This window comes from Malania oleifera, chromosome 13 (genome assembly GCF_029873635.1).
Source record: "Malania oleifera isolate guangnan ecotype guangnan chromosome 13, ASM2987363v1, whole genome shotgun sequence".
Lineage (NCBI taxonomy): Eukaryota > Viridiplantae > Streptophyta > Magnoliopsida > Santalales > Ximeniaceae > Malania > Malania oleifera.
In genome coordinates, this window is record NC_080429.1 from 56,162,151 (window position 1) to 56,178,436 (window position 16,286).

Here is a 16,286-nt window from a genome sequence, read left to right on the forward strand (position 1 = left end):
GATTTTGATAATGACAAATACTCTTTATATTTAATGGTTGATGAGTTTGTGCGCAGGATCAATTGAAAGTATCATATGGTACACGCACATGGGCTTGAAGAAGATAAAGACCCAAACCTTTCATTTGTTTATTGTAATTTATATTTATCATTTTGGATCTGTAATAATTTAAGTTCAACGGTCTGTAATAATTAATGTCTTACCTGCATGGTAAGATAGATAAGCTCAAGACCATAGATGGACCTTCGGTCAACCAACGCCAGATTTTTAGGGTATATGCTCAAAGGCCTTAGATCGACCATAGGACCCACAATATTGCATGAAAATGGCCCCCATAATCTTAGTGTTGATTATCATGTGAATAGGGGTAATTTATAAGAAGAAAAAGACCGAAATGCACGAAAAGGGCATGTTCAGTTGACCGAAATTCTACACGCAGAACTCTTAACACATAGGCAAGCCCTGGTCGACCGAACCTCCTTGGGGTCAACAATTGACTCTTTGGTCGACCGACCAAAAAATGAACTTCAACACTATGGTCGACTGAACATCCTCAGGAGAAGCCCCAACCACCCGGTCGACTGAACCTCCTAGTTCAAATTGATCCGGTCGACCGAACCACGCGGATTTGGAAAATCTCCTTTGAAACCTTAAGTACGGTCGACCATCTCTCTATTTCAAAATACTCCCAGTCAACCGACCCTCTCGGGTTGGCGAAAATTACCGAGGTTAAAATGCTGTTATTTTTTAATTAACCTCATTTAAACATTTCCAAAAATGACCAATAGGTCCCAAACGGTCAAAAATTCAAGGGTGTCTATATATACCCCCTCATTTGCAAAAATTAGAGTGAGATTAGCAATTATAATTAGCAAATATCCTCTGATTTTCAAAAAACAAAAATCTCATATTCAAGCCATATACTACTCTTACTCATTCTGATTTTCAAAAAGCAAAAATCTCATATTCAAGCCATATACTACTCTTCTTACTCATTCATATTGCAAATACTTCTTTGTAAGAGTTCTCGTGTTCATCTCACCAAGCTTAAACTCTCACTTGCTCGTTTTGATTTAAGATTAATTTTTCTTTGAGAGTAAGCTTCTAGTTTTTCTAGGGGGCTTAGTAAATAAGCCTTTCGTAGGAAAACTTCTTAGAGCTTCTGAGTTTTGCATATTTATTACAATATTCAAGAGTTCGTATTGCTTTTTGTTTGTGAAATAAATTTTTTTTACAAACCATTTTCAAATATCTCTTGTGTTTATCTTTAAGAAATATTTTGAGATATTTGCTTGCGTGCTGAAGATCTTTATTATTGTACCTTTTGATTGATAATATCATCTTGACACAAAGATCAAATAATTTTTACAAACTAATTTCAAATATCTTATGTGGTTTATTTTGAGAAAAATATATATTGAAGATATTTGAAGCGTGCTTGAGATCTTTGTTGTTGCTAGGACTGTACACGGTTCGGTGCGGTTTGGTTTTGGCCAAAACCGAAAACCGAACCAAAATTTTCAGTTTTGGGATTTCCGAACCGAAATTATGCTTTAATTGAAAACCGAAAATGTGGCGGTTTGATTGCAGTTTTTTGGTTTTAAACCAATTTTTTTTACAAAAAAAAAATAACCTTTATTTTTCATAAAGTTGTTGAAAATTTATTGAGCATTTTAATTTTTTATAGGGACTCATAATTTTAACAAAATAAAATCTGTTGGGCACTTTTAACAAAAATAACCTTTATTTTTAATAAAGTTCTTAAAATTTTATTGAGGATTTTTATTTTCTATAGTGGCTATATGGCTATATTGCATGCTATATTTTTACTAAACATATTATATATATATACCTTGTATAAATCAATTTTTCGGTTTTTTTCGGTTCGGTTTCAACATAAAACCGAAACAGAAACTGAAAATCGAAACACCGAACCGTTTATGGTTTTGGTTCGGTTTCGGTCCGGTTTTCGATTTTTCGGCAATTTTTGTACACCCCTAGTTGCTGCATTGTGATTGATACTATTATTTTGACACAAAGATCCTTTCACATACACTCTCATGAACTGATTGTCATATTTGTATTAATCTTTGAGAGTAGACATTAAGACTACACTGAGCTTATCAAATCCTATCTTTCGGTAGTACATTGATTATACTGTGTGTATTGTAGTACATATCTGCTTAGAGTAAGAAGCATTTTACATGTACGTAAATTATTGGTTAAATTTGTTGTATTCCAAGCACGGGTCTAAAGAAGGAGACTAGCCCCAGTAAACAGTCTCGGATTGACTTAGACCCAGTTAGGAAAGCTAAGTGCACCATCCTGATAAGGTGTAGGTTGAGGTCAGCCCCGCTAATTAACCTAGTTGTAACGAGTGCCGCTTGACCCATGAAGTGAGCTTATAATGGAATCCTTGTGCTGGTGAGCCAAGGCGGGGACGTAGACACTTTGGCCGAACCCCGATGACATTTCTTGTGAGTGCTTTTAATTTCTGCATTTTTAAATTCCAGCACATGAATGTTTGTATTTTACTATTGCAAATGATTGGGTTTATAATTGCATAAATAGACACTAGGTTGAGTAATACTGTTGTTAGATTAGTAGAACCTAGGAGAGAAATTTTAAATACCCAATTCATCCCCCCCCCCCCCCTCTCTTGGGAATACACCAAAGTCAACATGAGCTATAACTAGAATCTCTCGAAATTCACCAAAAAACTACAAACCAGAACCTGCACCCAAGAAACTAGAAAACCAAAGCCTAGAACCACGAAAATTGGACCAAAGACAAGGTTGATTCAGAGAGTGGCTCTGATACCATGTCAGATTTGCTCAAATGACCCTCAATCGAGTGGTCCTTTTCTTATACAGAAGTCATTTTCCCTCATTACAATATATCCCTTAATTACAATATCTACTAATTACGGCAATGGTATATATCCCATAATTACAATATCTCCTAATTACAGCATCTCCTAACATTAAGCATTGACCCCTAATTTAGGAAAGATATTTACAAATCTGTTTCCTAAATAACTATACAACAAGTTATGGTAGGTTTGATAGATTTGTTTCCTAAATAAATGTAGAACAATTTATGGTAAGTTTGTTGTCTATCCTACTAACATTCATCCAAAGCCAGTATGATTCCTCATTGTTTATTCGTACGAATTTTGTTGGTATCGTTCTTCTTCTGGTTTATGTTGACGATATTGTCATCACTAAGACTGATTATGCTCTCATTGATCAGCTCAAGTAGCATCTTCATGATTCGTTCCATATGAAGGATCTTGGTCCTCTCTGGTGTTTCCTCGATTTGGAAGTTCAGTCCGATTCATTTGGGGTTTCCCTGCATCAGCATGAATACACGGAGGACTTGATTTCCTTGCCTGGTTTGCAGTACTCCTCTTCAGTGGATACCCCTTTGGAAGTGAATGTCAAGTATCGACGTGAGGAGGGGGATCTCCTTCCTGATCCCACAGTGTTTCGACAGTTAGTTGGTAGTCTCAATTATCTCACTATTACACAACTTGACATCTCCTTTGCTGCCCAGCAAGTCAGCCAATTCATGCAATCTCCTAGTCACCTTCATCTTGCAGCGGTCCACCAAATTATTCGATATCTCTGAGGTTCCTCTCACCATGCCTTGTACATCTCTACTGGTACTCTTCACCTTGTGGCTTTTAGTGATGCTGACTGGGCAGGATGTCGTGATACTCGCCGATCTGTCAACTGGTGGTGTATGTTTCTTGGTGATTCCAATCTCTACTGGTACTCTTCACCTTGTGGCTTTTAGTGATGCTGACTGGGCAGGATGTCGTGATACTCGCCGATCTGTCAACTGGTGGTGTATGTTTCTTGGTGATTCCCTTATATCTCAGAAGAATAAGAAACAGGATTGTGTTTCCAAATCTTCGACCGAGACAGAGTACCGTGCCATGTCGGCAGCCTACTCGGAGATTGTGTGGCTCCGTGGCCTACTTGCTGAAATAGGTTTTCCTCAGTCTACTCCCACTCCTCTTCATGTTGATAATATGAGTGCAATTCAGATCGCTACAAATCCCGTCTACCACGAGCGTACCAAACATATCAAGGTGGACTACCATTCTATTCGAGAAGCTGTCGATACTCGGGTAATCTCTCTTCCACGTGTCTCAAGCGACCTTCAGATAGCGGAGATCTTCACCAAAGCTATGACACGACTACGTCATCAGTTTCTTGTTGGCAAATTGATTCTTCTTGATCAACCAGCATCAATTTGAGGGGGGATGTTAGTAGGATAGACAACAAACTTACCATAAATTGTTCTACATTTATTTAGGAAACAAATCTGTCAAACCTACCATAAATTGTTGTATAGTTATTTAGGAAACAGAACTGTAAATATCTTTCCTGAATTACGGGTCAATGCTTAATGTTAGGAGATGTTGTAATTAGGATGCTTAATGTTAGGAGATGCTGTAATTAGGAGATATTGTAATTAAGGGATATATACCATTGCTGTAATTAGGAGATATTGTAACTAAAGGATATGTTGTAATGAGAGAAAATGACCTCTATATAAGAAAAGGGCCACTTGATTGAGGGTCATTTGAGCAAATCTGACATAGAGGAGTCTCTCGCAGGAGAAGGTCGACTGAGTAAAGGAGAGTGTTCGTTGATGTCGAGGAAGCTGCTTCTACTCTGCAACTTGCACAAATGATGGTCCGAAATGCGTACACCTTGTCTATTAAGGCGTGAAATGTGAGTTTTCTTGGCTGAGACATACACCCAACTTCAAAATGCATACGCCTTTGGTGACTTTACCTTTTAAATTACACGCTTTAGCTTCAAAACACATCACAGTGAGCCTCAGGAACACCTTTAAATCACTATTTTTTTATTTTTTTATTTTCACAAGGAGCTCTTCTTATTCCAATATTTCAGCTTCAACTTGACATACTTCAGTTTTTCCATCAATTTAAACCCCTCCCATCCCTAAACCTGGAACCCTCCCCACTAATCTCTCACACTCTCGAAAGGAGGGGTGATCAACAACACGTTCTCTAAAAAAGGGGGGGTGGGTCCCCACTACATCGGTTTAGAATCTAAAAGCAAAAGGCAACAGTTAGAAGCTGGCCTAGCCTAGCAAGGGCTGCACTACATGTGAAAAAGTGTCTTCCCACACATTTGGGAACATGAATCTGTCAATGCGAGAGGAGGCTTGTCTATCTCCTGACGCCATCCAGTAAAACAAACATTGCTTAAAGGAATGTCCCTAAGCCCACAATCCCGAATAAAGATATCAAATTTCCTAACTCTACTAGAGATCCTCAACCCCCCAGTTTATCTCTAGAACTATGGGTGGCATTGAAATCTCCCCACCATCACCACCACCCAACATAGACTACACAAGCCAAAAACACCCACTAACTCATCAAAGAAAGAGTCCCACGAGGACAGCAAGTTAGGACCACAAAGTTACATGAACCACCACTCCCTAAAACCTCTAATAGAAGAAGACTGATAAGAGAAAGACCCCACAAAACAATCCTTAATGAAGGCTATCGTCATGTCTTAGACCATAATTTGACCCATAAACCACAAACAGAAAACCTCCCAATCTTTGCTCCTATTGTCCCAAATACTCCTGAAATGAAAAGCATCTAGTTCCCTCAACTTAGTCTTGTACCAAAACAAAATACCAAGATTAACGTTCTTTACTCATTCCTTCACCACTCTAAAACAAAATACCAAGTTTAACGTTCTTTACTCATTCCTTCACCGCTCTCCTCTTAACCCGAATCCCCTAGACCCGACCCCCCCCCCCACCCAAAAAAAAAAAACACTCTAGTAAAAAAGGTTCATTTAACACTACTAGGGACCCTAGAGACCTACCTCCCTTGTCATAATTTTAGGAATCTTATTTTACTTGGGTATTATTTTAGATAGTTTTAGTTATTTTGGGGATTTATTTTGATATTCTAATTGCTTTGTTTTATTTTCTAATACTTGGTTGTTTTATTAGGGTTTTTTAGTTATCTATAAATTTGGCTACGTATTATTTCAGATGCAAGGGGTTAATGTTTCTTATCTAAATGGCAAACTTGTCAATTTAAACTAGGTCCAAACTTGTGCTTTCCTCATTCTTGCTGCTCAATACAAGGGATAAAAATCATTCTAGCTACTTGCATCAAATCTCAATTTCTTCCCCTTTACCCTTTTCCTTCAAATCAATCCTTTGTTTGTTCCGAGGGAAAGCAAAAAAATTTCATTGATAGATTTGGTTGTCCAGTAGTTGGCAATTCAATAGTGACTGAACACAAGTGTCCGCTTGATTTTGATGGTTCTTCAAACCCTAGCCTTTTCTTAGATTGGCTAACGTAGATTAGAGAGCTATTTTGATTGGTATGGATGTTGCAATGAACAATGCATCCACTTTGCTAAATCGAGACTAAATATAAATTAGCAAAAGAATATTGGCCCAAAGGTTAAAAAGACATTGGGCATTTTGGACAACCATTTGTAAGAACTGTAACCAAATGCTAAGGTGGATGATTGGTAAAACATTAAAGGAAAATTTAAGGAATTAACATGTTTGCAATGAGCTAGGGTAACATGGTAGAAGAAAAGATAAGGGAGGGGGGCAGCTTAGATGGTTTGGGCATGTGAAACAAAGGCCAAATAGTGTTCAACAAATGACTCAAATTGTGCCAAATAACATTCAACGTCTAGTTGCTCTCAAGCATACTATTACATAATTGAGCATCATGATTTCTTTAATGATGTGCCTATCTTTTATTTCATTGAATGGACATCAGTCATGAGTCTTCTTACCATGATGAGGCCCTAAACTCAACACAATTGATGTCTCTCCTAACCCAATGACGGACCCACCTCTTGTAAGTTAAATTTTTCACAAGACTTGTTTGTTAGACATGTAATGAACAACAAGATGTGTCGCCAACTATTGGGACTGAAATGCTTGTCAACGACAATTTCTGAACTACAATTGCCCACTCCTAACACAAGGAATGAACCATAATTTGTTGCTCTAAAATTAATTGAATATGGATCAATTATTGAAGCTTTAGTTAAGAATCCTCATGAGATTATTCATTCTCCATGCATTGAATATGTGTTTCCCTCACCCACTTCTCTTCCCTCTGTAGGTTCTTCAACCAAATGTATAAAAAAGTCTAGATGTTGAATATGGACCAAATGTGTGTTTCTTGATTGGAAGACTCGTCAATTTGTTACTTTATTGAAGGACAATGGAGCTCTATACAATTGCAGGTGATTTCGCAAGATCAGCTAGTGCTTCTTCAAGCTCCTACATTGTTGTCATTTTGTTGTCCACAAGTGACCCCTAGTATGGCTAATGTGAAGCTTTTGAGTGATGAATCTATAGTTAGAGAATCTATTTTCTACTTTTTCTATGGTGCTTGAGGATCAGAGGATGTGACAGTTCATGCGACTTCTTCCTTTTTCTCTTTGGTCACGTTCCAAATTGTCAAGTTCCTTCCTACTAGCTATTTAAAAAACTCAAAGTCAAGTTTTCTCAATATGAGGGAGTTTGAAGGGGAACAACCTAATTTCAAGCTATCATAAAAAAAAGAAAATAGAATAAAAAGGTGTCCCCAAGCCACAAGGATCCCTGCTTTGCAAGGGTATGGAGAGGGCCGTCACAATGTACGCAACCTTACTTCTACTTTTATGCTGATGTTGTTTGCTTGGACTTGAACAGGTGAACAACCGATCACAAAGGAGCAACCTTACTATAATCCAAGGCCCACCCTCTTAATTTTAGGCCATCATATTCTACTCAAAATCTCAAATTTTTAGGAATTAGTTTTTTTTTTTAATTGTAAATTTGAATATTTTAGGAATTTTGTTTAATCTATGTGCTATTTTGGACCATTTTTTTGTATTTCAAAGTTCATTTTGATATTTTAATTGCTTTGGAATTATTTTGTAATTTTTTATTGCTTAACACTTAGTGTTTTTTAGTTGCCTATAAATATAGGCTTATGGATGCAAGATATCATTGATTTGGATAAATAAAATTGCCTAAGTTCTTCTTTCTCCTCTTTCCTCTCTTTCTTAGATCTTTCAATTATCTACCATCTCTGTTATTTCTCCTCCTCCTCTTCAATACCGCAACATGATCATTTTTCCTATCATAAAATGCCAAAACCACTTATCCACTTAACTTCCCAAAGGCAATAACCCTCAATATTATACAACAAATTACATCAAAACAAGAACTCCTATAAATTGGTACTTCTTTGTATGTATGCTGAATTAAGAGGCAAAATTACTGTAAATAATATTTTCATTAAGCTGTTTCAAGTCTAATGTCTTTATTTTTTCTGATGACAATATTGTTTTTATATTATCTAGGAAATAATCCAAAGACATTAGTAAGTAAAAAATTCAATGCTATGAAAATTCACAAAAAACAAAATCCATAAAGTTCACGGAATCACAATACGTCCAAGGATCAACCTTCAGAAGCCTTAAGGGGTTTTGAATTGATGAATAAGAATTTAAATATTTCAATTAGACATTGGGAGACAAATAGCCAAGGCAGGAAAAGGTCCCAAAAGACAAAGGTATTTTGCTAAAGAATGTATACCTTTTTCCATAAGCTGGGTATGTATGTCCTAGCATTCGTAATGCAGAGAACAACTAATTGATTATCAAAAATACTCAACAACATTTAAATCCAAACCATTTGAGACTCAAGAACCCTCTCTATCCAACTAGTCACGGTTTCTAAGGGATTTACATAAGCTTGCATGCATAGGAAATGTAGACCTACCTTAATGCTTCTAAATTTCTAACTAATTGATCTTCATGATCCTCTAAGACAGAAAATTCAAACTAGTAAATTAGAAAGATGGATTCAGATGAAGCTTTTTTTTCCTGTGTGCAATGCATAGGCAGAACCATCATCAAAGAAATTGTTTGGAAGGATTATAACATTCTTTAGACCTGACACATGAAGCACCCAAAATTCACATTATCAAAAATACTTTTTCACATTCATATTGAATTCAAATAGATTCCCACAGGATAAAGGGGCTTAAAAATATTAACAAATATTCTTTCATTGAACAACCTCTCTCACAATAGAATACACAGAAAAATTATGAAATATGCAAGGGGGGTGGTGTTCATGCTTACCAAAATGAGAGAATGGGCCTTCAAAATATAAGATTTTACAGAATCACTCTGAAAATTAATCACCTTCTCTGCATCCTTTAGTGCAAGCTGAGATTAAGATTACGAGCATTTTTAGAATGTACACAGCAATGAGGATATGCAAAATGTGATTTTTTTAAGTACACAAATAATAAGGCAGAAAGACATACCTCAGCATGTGTTGTAGGATCCAGACCATTCAATGGGTTACACTCAGAAGCCGATGAAGTTCTCTGTTTCAGAAATTGGCTAAACCTAGTAAAATAAATGACATTTTTCGAAGAGTTAGATTTCAAGCCGTTTTGAAGACAGTGACACCATGCATATACACATAATCAAATAAATGGACTAATAAACAAAATAAAACAACTTTAGCTACAATTCACCTAATATAAGCGGCACTCCTGTTTCTGAGAATGACAGGATCACCCAGTCTAATGCAATGGGCTCTTGAGTAACAATTGATTGCCTGAACAAGAAACAGAATTGATTCACTATGTAACCTTAAAATGCTGTATGCAGCAAGACAACTGCCGCATCAATGTACTGAAAGAGGGCAGTTAAGTGGGTGATGTGGTTTCTATTACTTTCTAATAACTGATGGATAAGTATAACTCATTCACAACCACCACACTGATAATAATACCCATCACTCATGTTACCATCCTGTGTCTACAAACTACATGTCCCTTGGAAACAGATTTTTGGAAAAAAAATACAATTAATGCTATGGCCTATAAAAATTTCCAATAATGCATTAAATGTACAGCAGAACTGTGTAAGAAATACCATCAGCTTCTTTGAGAATGTGACAATTTATTAGCCAATTTCATAAAAACTCTCAATCTTATAGCTCAATAATTGATGGCAGATAAAAACTAGACTACTAAAGAAAAGGGAGGTCATTTGGTGAATTAAGTGTTGAAGTGATGATAGCTGAATTAACTTCTGAACTTCTGAACGGAATTGTGAACAAATAAGGCATCAAGTCCTCAGGTATTTTGTTACTGATACAAAGAAATTAATGTTATTGAGAGGTGCAGTCAAAATTGCGTCTCACCAAATTGATTGAAAATTAACAAAGTGGCTAAAGGCAATTAAGTGCAAACAAACAACCCATAAAAATATTTAAGATTCAATCATTAATATGCCTCACACGAAGACCTGTTCTCAGACTAAAAAATAAAATAAAAATAAAAATAAAAATAAAAATAAAATATCGAACAGCTATCTATAAATTCCATCATCCCAAATTTTCCAAATTATGGCCTTAAACAGTTCACTTGAAAAATAGCATAAAAAATTTCAAGCCAAAACTTGGGCGGGAGAATAAAACAAAAGGGAGCCCATAGACGCTGATGAGAATCAATAAGCACCATTGAAGGATCCATTGCATGTTTCAATTGGGCCAATCACCAGAGCGAGATCCAAGAAGATCAAAGAAGTACTTCATGGGCTGATTCAAGATATTTGGGCTTATCCAAAAACAGGGCACTCCAAGCTTGGCCCAAAGAAAGATGAAGGCTTAATAACTTAATTCAAGTTTTTGATGGAGCTAATCTTGCTTAATGGCTGTAATCTCATTATTAATGGTGTGCTATTCAATTAGGGAATTTGACTTTTTGGCTTTTTATCTTTACATTTAATTTGTAATTTGCAAGACAACTCAGCTTGCATGGATTTTTAGTAAGTTGTAAGAGTCATTAATGTGTCTAGTAAGTTGATATATTTATTATGTGTGTCTCCCATGCTTGTGTGGGAATCGCTAAGTATTTAATGTCCTTGTCTCCCATGCTTGTGTGAGAATTGCTAAGTGTTTAATGTCCTTGTCTCCCATACTGGCTATATATAATTCACCATTGTAAGAGGACAAGAAAATGGAATAAAAATGTGAGGCTTTGTTTCTTCTTGGTTCTTTTGAGAACTTGTGAACTTATCAAGAAATCCTTCCTTGTGGCGTTCAAATTTTATACCTTTGGTTCGTGATTTAATTATAATCATTGGGTCGAGGTTTTATACCTTTGGTTCGTGATGCAATTATAATCATTGGGTCAGGCTTTGTTACTTTATACTTTCGTTTCACGTTTCATTTATAAACGTTGAGTCAGAGTTTCCTATCAAAATCTGAATTTTAGCTTTCTTGGGCAAGCATTCCAACTTTGTTTGCTGGGTCTCAACGCGTGTCGATTGAGGTTCGCATCAGACGCTTAGCACTCTAACATGGTATATGCATGGTTATCAAAAAAGTAACATCAATGTCCAATTGTCTGCAGACAATCTGGCAAATACAAAGAGCTTTGACAATGAAAATAGGCATGTACAATACACAATTACTACTTAAACGGATAAACATTACATTAACCGTTTATTGTCTCCTGCCACCCTATAAGACCCCATTTCAGTACCTCACCAACTACAACACTAATGCTACCACAAGCCTCGGTAACAGATTCCAAGGTTTTACATATGGAAATATCAATGAACAATAAATTTAACATTAGAACAGAGATTTCCTCCCAAACAGCCCAATAATATGTTGCTAGAAGAACAGAAAGGTAACTTCAGTTTTCAGGCAGGGCCTGAAACACAACATGGTTTGCATTGATAAAGCCTCTCACAAATAAGCTAGACTATACTTGACATGTAGCTTGGCTCTAGCTTGAAATAAAAAGGAGGATCCATGTGATGTTGTGTCAGATCAGTGGAGGTTAGATGAGTGCTAAACAAGTTGTATTTTTGTCTAATCCCATAATTAAAAGGGCCTGCTTTAACACATCCCTACATTATTAGCACTTTCAAGTGTTGGTTGCGTTAAATGACTCAAATCATTGAGCATCAGAACACATCCAAATCCTAGAGGATCATAGATGAAAACATGCTGAGATGGAGAGCACAACCATCATAAGATGCAAAAGGATGCAAAGGGCGCATTACAGTTAAGCCATGAAGAGCTGAGAGAATGCTGGTGCAGAGTAAGCTACTTTCAGTTTCAAACGACCTCAAGGAGATTAATTTGATGCAAGCTGCAAACCCCATAAAATTTAATGCAACAGCTATAGTCATACCTAGACAAACCTCAAAATCAAAAGCATAGAAATCCTAAACCATTTCAAATTACAGCATAAAGTCCAAAAGAAAATCTTTCTATATGCATAAATAGTCTACAGTAAATTCTAACTATTCAAAGAGTTTAACCCACATAAGGTGGTAATTCTCAACTACAAAAAATTTAGATGCAGCTTCAGCCTTTGTGTTTGGTCCAAAATGGAATTTACATTTAAACGCACTACCATCCTCACATGCAAAATTTGATTAAAAAAGGTTGCAATATAAGCTTAGAAACTAGAAAGCAGCCAAAATTGAAAAAGACGCAAGAAAGCTAGAACTTCTTCACCTCCTCGTAACGATTCCGTCGGTATGCCAGATTCCCTTTTTGCATGAGATCAGAAACTTGATTGATTCGGTCACAATGCAATGATGATTCGGCTTCATCCGACTGCATTTCAAACACGAATTTGTCATGTAGATCCCCAAGCAGCCAAACGTATCGAAAAGAAAAAAAAAAAAAAAACAGGCATACGCCGAGCCAAAAAAAAAGGGACACACACTCACACGCATTAAAACAACAAGAAACTCTCCATTAAAAATAAGAAAACACCCTCCAATTGACAGCTGAAAAAACAGAGGAAGACGAAATAAATGGAATTTTGAATCTTTTAGTTGTCCGTTTCTGACTTCAAAAACCAAACAAAGATGTTATGTTAGTATATCGAACACTGAAACTCAATTCAGTAGAGACGAAGTTGGTTTTTTTTTCCGGGTAGCTTAATTTTCAACTCTTCACTTCCGCTACATTTTCTCGGCAACCAAACGGGGTTGAAAATAAAATTAAAAAAAAAAAATCAAGGCGGAGGAAATACTCACCCAGACGAACTCTTCAACATCGTCAAGTCCCTCCGAGCCGACCCCCAAGGAAGAAGCTTGACCGGACATTCCGCGATCAATTACAGAAAAAACAGTCGAGAGGGAGAGAGCGCGCGAGAAGAATCGACAGTAGCGATATCAAGATAGCGAAAGGGAGAAGGTAAATGAAGGAGGGGATTGGAGCGTCGTGTTCTTCCCTCTATCCTTCATTCCATACACGGACGATATTCACATACGTGTTCCTTGTTCTCTCCTCCGCTCTCTCTCTCACAACTTTCTCTCTCTTTCTCGGTCGAATCTCTCTCTCTCTCTTTCTGAGGAAGCTGACTTGCATTTACGCAGGAAAATCCTATTGTGCGTGGGGGTGGAGCCAAGCCGTCGGATTTGCGCCATCAGTGATCAGTGGCGAAAACGTCCAGGCGCCACCATCACTGTTCCAAATTTCCAAAAAATAAAAATTATCGTCTCTGATTTGATAATAAATTTAAGGTGGCAGTGTTGATGCTTCACTTTTTTTTTTTTTGGTTATATTAAATGATAATTTTAACCCTTATTTTTAATTTAATAAAAATAAAAAAATGAGGACAAATTTATCATTTTATTTCCTTATAAGACGAAAAATTCATTGTTGAAATTGGTGGGATCCAAGAGAGGGTGAGTTGGGTTTTAAAAATATTTTTAACTAAATTAAACATTTACATTAATTCACCATATGTCATATCTCATTCAATATAATAAAGTTATAAGTATGAACATACACGTGTAGCATATCTCATTTAAATAAAAGTGTACATGTAAATAATTATAATCATAAATGAACAAGCATACACATACTGAATTTAAAGGGTATAAATTAAGTGAGATAAGGAGACTTTTCTTTTGAATGTAGTAGTACATGATTGTAATCTCCCATAACTTTTTTTCTGTAATCACAGTATTCTTCCGTCATAAGTGAAGGTAATTAATGTAATTAAGATGTTTTCTTTAAGGAAGCAAATGTGATGAACAACAATTTTGATGACAAAATTTTATAAGGAGTGAGGAATGTAGAGACCTGAAAAAATTTAATTTATGAAAGTAATAAAAGAAAATAAAGAGAAAGAAAATAAGGAAAAAGAGGGGCATCAGCAAGGATTCGTTGACGAACCCATGGTTTTCATCGACGAATGTCCTTCTAGGTCTCGTCGACGAAGTGCACGTGTCTCATCGACAAGGAGATACCGATAGGAAAGAATTTCAAGCTATTAAGGGTTCATCGACGAACCCATTACATTTGTCGACGAACGCCTTATATGGTTCGTCGACGAGTACACGTATCTCGTCAACAAATGCACGTGGCCAGCAGCCTATATATATATGTCAAAATCATATTTCAACGAGGAAATTCATTTCCTCTTCACTCTCTCTCTCTCTCTAACCTTCGGTTCCTCCCCCTTCTCTCTTCGATTTTGACCCTATTTCGACGATCAAAAGTCACGACGAGATTCGTGGGGAGATTTTCTGCAACTTAACCGGAGCGGATTGTTGATTTGAAGTTGTTAGGCACCATTCCTAAATTAGGGTAAATAATGTATTTTAGGATTTAAGTATTTATTTGGAGTATATAGAGCTTAGGAAATACTAAATAAGAAATATTCTAAGAGAAGAGTTGATTGATTTGGGAAAAATGTGAATTTCATAATTTTGAGTTTCAAACGCCGAGGACATAGGATTTGGGTTTTAACGGGTCTTTTAGTAAGTCAGGTAAAGAGAATAAATTATAACAACTATTTTTGGGAAATGAATTGTTGATTTAAAGTATGTGAAAATGAAATAAAATATTTTGTCTTTGGTTATTATGTTATAAATATTAGATAAAAATTGTATGGTTTGAGAAATTTGAGATAACAGGTTTATACTAGGAATGTAATTGAAATTGGGATATATGATTTGCACTGAGGAAAATAAGATTATGATATATATATATATATATATATATATATATATATATATATATATATATATTGAACTGTTTTATACAGAAATGAAGTTATGGAAATTTAATTATGTTTTATATACATAATTGTGATGAAATGAGATTTTTATATGGAAATGATGAAAAGTGGCATACAGGATGATTTTATAGAAAAACGAAGAAATGAAATATATATATTTATAGATGTGCAATTTACTGGAAAATAATGAAATGTGGTATATTGATATGTTTTATTGAGAAATGTTGAAATACGTGAGATGAGATCTACACTATTATGAGAATGGAATGTGTACAGAGAATGATGAGAATACTATTGATCTGATGAGATGAATATGAATACTAAATTATGAATATTGAAATGTGAATACTAAATTGAGAATATTGAAATGTGAATATGGAAATGTGAAAATGAGTACCCTGATGAACTGTTGTTGATAGAGAGCACGGTACCGTTGCTAGTGAGGTGATAGTGCAACCACACGGTCTCGTGGAGAGTGTGGCGAGATAGTCGAATCGGCCTGTGAAGGTTTATGATGCCCTCCTGGCGTCTGGACCAGGATTGGGTAGGTCATTCGTACTATAGACACATTCCCCTTTATCTAACCGGGTAGGCCAATCGCGGTTAGGTCTAGCCTTCGGGCCGCACAACCCAGTCATAAGGGGAGAGTATGACGATGAGACGAGAATATCCTCACGACAGCCATGAGTTATAGACACGTAGTGGATTATATACTAGCGGAAACTCATGAGCTGGATTGTGATTACTCATTATGTTAGCTTAGGTGCAACCCCAAGAGGGGGGTCAATTGGGTATTTAAAATTTATCGCCTAGGTCTACTAGTTTTAACAACAGTATAACACAGCCTAGGGTCAATCTACACAATTTAGAAATTAAGCATACAAATGCAAAAAAGTAAGGTGCCGAAAAGTAAACAATACATGCAATATGTTATCGGGGTTAGGCTAAATTGTCTACGTCCCCGCCTTGGTTACACTAGCACAAGGATTCCACTACTACTCACTTAACGAGTGGAGCGGCACCGATTACAACCAGGTCAATTTAAGGGGCTGACCTCAACCAACACACCTTACCAGGATGGTGCACCTAGCTTTCCTAACCGGATCTAAGCTAGTCCGGGACTATTCAATAGGGCTAGTCTCCCTCTTCAGGCCAGCGCCTAAAATACAACAAATGTGTA

General features: G+C 36.3%; 1 protein-coding gene across 1 annotated transcript in view; it reads right to left on the bottom strand.

Annotated features, from left to right (window-relative positions):
• The window catches only part of LOC131146323 (uncharacterized), a 30,550-nt gene extending 16,988 nt beyond the window's left edge, over positions 1–13,562 (bottom strand). The window contains exons 1-5 of the mRNA XM_058095867.1: positions 13,113–13,562; positions 12,583–12,684; positions 9,575–9,657; positions 9,359–9,443; positions 9,171–9,257 (exon numbers count right to left, since the gene is read on the bottom strand). Of these exons, the coding sequence (XP_057951850.1) occupies positions 9,171–9,257; positions 9,359–9,443; positions 9,575–9,657; positions 12,583–12,684; positions 13,113–13,181 (426 nt within the window). The 5' untranslated portion in view covers positions 13,182–13,562. The remainder of the gene's footprint in view (positions 1–9,170; positions 9,258–9,358; positions 9,444–9,574; positions 9,658–12,582; positions 12,685–13,112) is intronic.
• Positions 13,563–16,286: the final 2,724 nt, after the last annotated feature.